General features: G+C 39.0%; 1 protein-coding gene across 1 annotated transcript; it reads right to left on the reverse strand.

Annotated features, from left to right (window-relative positions):
* Positions 1-5,352: 5,352 nt before the first annotated feature.
* LOC139897617 (arabinogalactan O-methyltransferase 1-like) lies at positions 5,353-7,921 on the reverse strand. Its single transcript, XM_071880308.1, has 2 exons — positions 7,423-7,921; positions 5,353-5,822 (listed from the first exon to the last, which is right to left on the reverse strand). The coding sequence occupies exons 1-2, from the start codon at positions 7,919-7,921 to the stop codon at positions 5,482-5,484; spliced, it is 840 nt and encodes a 279-aa protein (XP_071736409.1). The 3' UTR covers positions 5,353-5,481.
* Positions 7,922-8,142: the final 221 nt, after the last annotated feature.

Consider the following 8,142-nt stretch of genomic DNA (forward strand, 5'->3'; position numbering starts at 1 on the left):
GTGCGGCTTTAGCAAGTTTAAAGATTCCCCGTCTGGAGGAATTAGCTGAGAATCGGAACTTTTCCTCCCGTCAAGTGATTGACGATGATTTGGTAGGTGGTGGGTTGGAGGGGCAGTGATTGTCCGCTTCCCACTGTGCTGTTTTTCGCCAGCGAGGGATGGGCCCGGCAGTTTAAGGGTTTCGCATCCCTATATCTATATTTATGTTATTTTTGTCTTCAAAGTGGGGTATACGTCTGATGGCTGCGGGCGAGGATTGTATATTCTCCTTAGTGTAGGGCACCGTTCCAATTAAGCCACCCTTAGTATATTAGTAGGTAATAATTATTTTAAACGATATGCGCTGGAGTAGAATTTTATCTGCCTTTTCTTATACGATGTTGGAGTATAAGAGATTTTTCTGTTTGCTAAAGGCATTTTAATATAAACATTGCTCTACTTTATCGTGTATGAACGTTTGAATATATTTTGCTATATGCATTTCATATTTGTTTGCAAATTTGTAAGCGGTGTATTTTCATGCGCATTACAGCATAGGAATAAATGTCATTCGCATATGACGGGAGCGACCCTTCTATATGCGCATGATCTTTTTATTCTTTCATATTATCAAAGCAAACAAATGCTTATATATATTATACTCTTGAGTTTTAAATTATTTGTACGCATTGATAAACCAATATCGAATCCGTCTATATAAGCAACCCAATGCTTAATTCAAGAGTTTTCCGGACAATCCAATGTCCGTGGAATGAACAAGTAACCAAACTTGTATTTTATAGTCATGACTTTGCAAGTCTCCGTCTTGCACGGTATACGAGCGTTTGAAACAAACCAATGTTTTACTATTGTTACCATTAGAGATAGTATTAGTAACCAACTAAACTATGGCACTTGGGATTCGGAGTGTATCCCTGTGCATCTTTAGGGGTGTATAAGTAACAAAAATGCACAAATTAAGGGCTTAAATTGCATGATTCAATTAATAAAAAGTAATTCAAATGACAGAAATAAAAACATAACAAAATTTCAACAGATGTCTGGGTGATCAATCATACTGTTGCTATCTTTTGCTCTTTTGCGCCGTTTATTTTTTCGCATGCAAGGCGCATCATGTCAATTTTGTTTCTAGCCTTAGTGCCCCTTCTTATTGCATTTCCCAGCAACCGTATTATCTGGGTTATTCACCACGCAATCACTTCTTGGGTTTTTATTTTTCCTTACCGCTTTTAATGTGGCGGTGCCATCATGTACTTTAACCCGACGTTGCTTTCGTGGCCTTTTTCCTTTTGACTCTCTTTCACTCCCCTTTATATTTTCACGGACTACCTTCATGAGTTTTTCGCTTGTATGGTGTTTATCCCACCATTCATTCGAATGTCGTTGTTTTAAACGCCATAAACTTCCTGCTGATATAATGTCCGAGAATAAATTTCAACTTCAATTAGGGTAAAATATTAAATTTTGCTGCTATTTTATGCAACCTACCTCTTCCTGACGACCATGTTTGAATGATGTCAGTAGATATTCGGGTGCGCGCGCTTTGCTTTATATCGAGCTCTTCAGGCGCATCATTTTTTATAATTATGCTGATTTTTGATGCTGCGCGCAAGCTGTTTTTAGGCTTTATCTGCGCGCTCATCTTTGCATTTTGCTTTTGCATCGCAAGTTGCCGTTTTTTGGCGCTAGGCAATTTTTCAACCTTTGCATGTGCGACTTCTTTCTTATTCCTTGATTGGCGCTGTCTCGCTAAACCAGTAATGTGAGGGCGGATCTTTTTTCCGCAGTTTCTTTTGACTCCTTGGTTCGTCTTAACACTTTTTCTAAGATTTTTCGAACCCTGCATCTTATAATAACGTATAATATTTTTAAAACAGGTAGTCACAACACAGTTTTTACGCACCCTAATTACATAATTAAGCGCTTATCTTAATTGTTGCTAACTTTAAAGTGAGCGATTTTGTTTCAAATACAAATTGGTGCTTGTACCTTTTTCTAGAAACTGTGACACTGCAATATTAAATATCGATTTGAAATATTTATGTACCTGTGAGTGTAGCACTTCTTGGGTCATCCGCTGCTCACTTGACTCTACATCCTTTTCTTTCTGCCTCATACCCTCTAGCCTCGTTCTGTTCTTCTCATCCACTTCTGATTTTATGGTTGCAATTCCCCGTTTTGTTGGGAATTTTAGCATGCCATGTATTGTCGACGATATGGCACCTAACTTTTGCAAGGTGCTCCTGCTTAACAGTGCATTGTGCTCAGCTTTTGATTGGACTACAGCGAATTCAATTTCAACATCACTTTTCTTTTTATCATTAATGTCGTCTCGTAGCTCTAACCCAATTTTAATCGTTCCTAACGACGAGACCATTTCACCAGCAAAACCAAACAAAGTAGCTGCTTTCTTTTTTAACTGCGACCTAACTGACATAGGCAGCGACATGTAGCAATGTTCATACATTACATCTGTACCACAGCCAGTGTCTACGCATAATCCCTTAAATTCCTGATTGCAGCTTCTGATGTATCCTTTAACTATCACGGGTTTGTTCAACCAGTCCCTTTTACTTGCTTCGAATGAGATTCCTGCTTTTCTCCAATCTCTAACCTTTCTCACTTTTGCTATCACGTTCTCACTTGTTACCATATTTATGGTTTTTTCTGCTTCCCCTACTTTTAGTTCGCTTTTCTTTCGCCACGAAAATTCTTTTTCCTGTCTTGACTTGTGGCCTTCTGCTTTAGCCGATTTCTTCAAATGCTGCAACCTTCCCTTTTTTAGTTCTGCAACCACCCTCTCGATTAACTGCCTGCACTTATTAGTTTCGTGACCAAAATCATCATGAAAATCACAAAATTTAGTTTTGTCCTTTTTTGCATAATCGGGTAGTGGTGTTGGTGCTTCGAACGTTTTACATACTGACTCAGTTGCCAATATCTCCTTTGGCGTTTTGCTGAGATCTTTTATGATTGCATAATTATCATCATGAACGCTCTTGTTTCGGTAACTACCACCTCCTCTACTGTTGTTGTACCGTCGGTACTTATTGTTATTATGATAACTTCCTCCTTTGAGAGGGTTATTATTATTATACCTCTTCGCAGATCCAAAACTCTTGCTCTGATCACGATGGTGATCATCATCATTATTGCCTTTGTCCAGGTAGCTTTTTTCGCAATTCTGTGTTATATCTTCTTGCGCCCGCATGTAATCATGCGCCTCCTTTATTGCTTCCGCAAAAGTTTGCGGAACCTTCCTTCTCAACCTCTGCCACAAAGATAGGTGCCTTTCTGTATCAAGGCAGTGTATAAACCCTGACACCTTTTGCTTTCTGGTTGATCTGGTATTTTAGCCGCTTCTTTGGTGTACCTATTAATGATCTCACCCAAGGATTCTTTGGGTTTTTGCTTTATGTCATGGCATTGCACATGCATTCTTCTGCGCGCACGCAGACTATGAAAATTAAGTAAAAACCGGGATCTTAAGTCTGCATACCCTGTTATGCTTCTGGGAGTTAAATTATTGAACCACTCCCGCACCACTCCTTGCAATACGATTGGTAGCATGTGACATGCTACCTCGTCTCCCCAATTGTGGGTTCTTGCTGTTCCCTCAAACCTTTGTAGGAAGTCATCAAGGTCAGATAACCCATCGTAGCTTCCTAATGTTAGCGGTATTACAGGTGCTTGAGGGAACGGGAGATTCGCTATATGTGCAGCCAATTTTTCTGTAGTGGGAGCCACCTCTAAAGATTGTCTTGCTTTATGCCCTTGCATTACTGCAAACCAGTTTTGCATAAACTCCTGAAATCGCGCTGGCTCATTGAGCGCTTGCGCTAAATGTGGGGGTGTAACTTGCTGCAATTGTGAAATAAAATTATTTGAGCTGCTTGGCTCCAGCGGATTATAAGGCGCACTTCCCTAATCACCCTGGTGTTGAGTTCGCATTAACCCATCTACACTTGGTTGGGCTGGTGCATAAGTCATTTTCGCTCTACTGTAATATACGAACCATCTAGGTTTCTCAAACCCAATCTTCTTATTTCTTCTTGCGCACTTGCCGGGGTAACCCTCAAAGTTTGAGTTTCCAGCTCCACCGTTGTGATAATTGGGATCGTTCCTACATACGTGGTTTTTGCCATTAGCTTAGCGCCACTTGGCGGAGAGTCATACTCGTCGTCCGTTTCCTTAGAGCGTATATAGCTCATGTCATCTGGAGATCCAAAACTTATTTTTTCGGGAGACTTCATTCGTCCCGTTTCCGTTTCCGTTTCTTTGAAGCGGACATAGCCAGTTTCTACTGCCGGGGGCGCATGTCGGCATTGAAAAAACTGTGGTCGGAGGAACAGTTTTTTCCGTCTCGGCGCTTGTCGGCCCTGTTTGGATATTTTCTGTCGAAGAGGGTTTTGACACCTTTTTTCCTTCTGTCACAGATGCATGTTTTGATGTTTGTGCAGGTGTTCGTTGACCTGAAAATGTCTGAAAAGTTGACTTCGGACCTTTGTTGCCCGCCATTGATCTGAATTAGATAAACAACCTGAAATTGACCGATTAGTACGAACAAAAAATATTTTATTGAGAACGCAAAAACGAATTAGATTCATTATGAATTTCTTTGTTATTTGCTCATGTAACCGGTCCCACGGATGGCGCCAAATGATCAAGCATATTTTCACGGGGTCAAGGTGAACTTACGCTTGAGTGCATAGAAGGCGTTTAAGGACTAACAATATTCGAACCTCCGACGCTTAGTCGTGGATAACCCACATCGGTATCGTTTCGATTCCGACAGGGTGACCGATTTGAGAGTCCACCAACAACCTAGCATACGAGGTTGAGTGGCCCAAAGATATGAAGGTTTTATAGTTCAATACATACCTGAAAGTCTTTAGAGATCGTAAGAAGCTTTGTTCGTACGATAGAGATTTATATGATGTAGTTTACGTATGAGTAAACAAGTGAACGTATATGTATTTAGGGTTTATGAGCTATGTATTTATAGGCTCATGAATTAGGGTTTCGGTAGAATCTCTTCCCTAATTAAATGCAATCTTATCCCAACTAACATTCGTTATTTAAGGAAAAGAATCCGAATTGATTATACCGTACATTCTTCTAGAATATACCGGACCCTTATGCAAGTATACGAAACTCGCATCAGATGGTATATGCGCATATTGTGCGGCTGTACCCGTACCACATGCCTTATATGGCAGTTTATGTGCGTTCTAGGGCTTTGGATACGCAATCCGCGTAGTCTTGCGGATATGCGTATCATTAGTACATGTAATAAAAAGCTAGAATAACTTAAGATGGAGCTAATTGTGTTGAATATAATTGTTTGTCGAACATAATACTTAACGGCTTCTCACAATTAATTAGACTAAACTCACATATATTAATTACAGTAAAAATAATTTGGTCGTTAAGGACGATTTAGCTGACTATACCCTATGGCAGAATCATCCATATAAGATCCTAGCAATACCTAGCATTGCTATCAGTGACATTTTCTGCAGGCGGTATCTCAAAATGCCACAATCTTCCAACACCATTTTTCAAATACTTTCGACACAAAAACTCTTCCGCATAAGCTTTCTCTACCTTCCGATCCACATCATGCAAAAACACATGCGTTACACCGCTCTTTTTCCTATTTCTCGCCATTACAGCAGCCGAGTATATCGCCCCCATTCGCCCAGGCGCATCGTCAAAATACCCTCTCGGTGCATCAATCATTATCATATCCCACTCATGATCAAACACTTCTTCCGGTAAACTCGAGAGCGCCAACTTACAACGTGTATTCCCTCTAATACCTGTTACATAATGTATACCACGTGAGTTTATTGCATTCAATTATCGACTACTCCATCCATCCCATATTTATTGTTCAATATTACTTTTTACATATCCTATATTAGTAATGAAGCACACCACCCGGGTTCAATTCCTGACTATGCTCAAAAAGGGAGTGTGACTAGAAGGTGCGCATAATGCACAATTCACCCGGTATCAGGTCTCGCGCTCGGGGGATATGAGAGTTTCCTCGCTTAAAAAAAAAAAAAAGGTTCATTTACACCCTTAATATATATATGTAAGATAAAAAGTTGAGTAAAAAAATAAGGGATAATATTGTGTAAAGTACAAAAAGATACAATGTAATATTAATATTTTTTAAAATATATTGTCCAGACACAATTAATATAGGACGGAAAGGTGGGAGTATTTGTTTATAAGAGAGCTCTCAATGGAGACATGTCTCCAGGCAAGTCCTCAGCGCCACATCAGCGCCACATCATCATTTTCTTCCCACTTCCTTCGCAGGACTAACCCCAGGACTAAATACTCCCAACCATGACACTCCTTCCTCAAATAAATTAAACTCACTAAATTAATTAATTATTGTATTGTACAATTTTTAAAACACAATGTACAAGTCTATTTTTTAATCCATCCGTCCAGCAATATGATTGAAATGGACGAGTATGAGAACGAAGGCCTGGACAAGCACCTGGACTAAGTGCTGCCATTGGTGTCCTCGTGGACTAGCAGCTGGGCGATGGGTTGGACGGATACATTGGGAGCACCCTAAGAGGAATATTCATTTGAGTCCATAAATTAAGTTGAGATTCAAGGGACCAATGAGAGCGTGACATGTGTCGCGAAAATCACATGTGATTGAAAAAAAATTCAAAAATTTTTTTTTAAAAAAAAAAATTTTTAAAATTTTTTTTCGAAAATTTTGAGTCCTGGACTAGCACCTGGACTAAGTGCTGCCATTGGTGTCCTCGTGGACTAGCAGCTGGGCGATGGGTTGGACGGATACATTGGGAGCACCCTAAGAGGAATATTCATTTGAGTCCATAAATTAAGTTGAGATTCAAGGGACCAATGAGAGCGTGACATGTGTCGCGAAAATCACATGTGATTGAAAAAAAAATTCAAAAATTTTTTTTTAAAAAAAAAATTTTAAATTTTTTTTTCGAAAATTTTTTTAAAATTTTTTTTTTTTACAATCACATGTGATTTACCTACACAATCACATGTGATTGAATTGTACAATCACATGTGATTGGATTTGCCATGCATAATCACATGTGATTGAGTTTACAATCACATGTGATTGACATGCATAATCACATATGATTTTAAAAAAAAAAATTTCGAAAAAAAAATTTAAAAAAATTTTTTTTGAATTTTTTTTCAATCACATGTGATTTTCGCGCTACATGTCTCGTTCTCATTGGTCCCTTTGTTTTTAAGCAAATTTATGGATGCAAGTGATTACAACTCTTGTTTATAAATATAAAATTTACAATGATTATGAAAGTATGAAACTTTAAAATTTACGGGTTAACACATTTATACAGTCAGGCTCGGTCATACTAGTTAAACTAACATATAATCTAAAAATACCTTTCCAGGGTGCACATTCCAGCTCGGATCGGTATGTCTTCAATAGCTTATCGGCCTCCGATAGCTTCGTTTGGTAGTTGACGATAGCAACATGGAGATCCGGTGACGTTTTTAAGACGCTTCGGACCCACATTGGGTCTTCTTCAAGGAACAATGTTTTACCATTTGGATTAAACGAAGCCCACATGAGGGAATCATGACCGAGACCGTAAACAAGGAAATTACATGGGGAAATTGATAATAGGACGTCAAAGGAGACCATGATCTCGTTGATCGATTGTTGTGGGACGATTTGACGCGTTGCGTAATGGAGAATCGCGTCGAGTTGCATCGATGTGGTTGTTGATGGAACGAATTCGTCAGTGATCGATTCGGTACAGAAAAGTGGAGGCTCACCTGGGAAAATTAATGTTGATAAGAGAAGGGTGCCGCCGATGATAATGATAATGGAAAATAAGACGAAAATTCTCCGGTCAACAGCCGGTGATCGGTGGTTCATCATTTTGAAATTTCAGGCGGATGATAATTTAAACAGGAAAGTTATTTTTGGTGAATTTGTTAACATGAAGATATGCAAATAAAATTGTGGTGCAACAATGAGATTGGAGAGAAAAGCACCCTCTCAAATATATGGTGATTAGATTAGTAGTTTGACACGTAAATCAAGAATAAAATATATTTAGCAAATATTTAGAGTAGAGCGTATGTATATTTCTGAAA

Source organism: Rutidosis leptorrhynchoides, chromosome 3 (assembly GCF_046630445.1).
Source record: "Rutidosis leptorrhynchoides isolate AG116_Rl617_1_P2 chromosome 3, CSIRO_AGI_Rlap_v1, whole genome shotgun sequence".
Lineage (NCBI taxonomy): Eukaryota > Viridiplantae > Streptophyta > Magnoliopsida > Asterales > Asteraceae > Rutidosis > Rutidosis leptorrhynchoides.

Excerpts from the sequence above, each read along its gene's own strand:
- LOC139897617 (XM_071880308.1), bottom strand. The coding sequence starts at position 7,921 with ATGAACCACCGATCACCGGCTGTTGACCGGAGAATTTTCGTCTTATTT. Across the intron at positions 5,823-7,422 it reads GGAATGTGCACCCTGGAAAG|GTATTAGAGGGAATACACGT; the intron begins GTATTTTTAGAT and ends ATTATGTAACAG.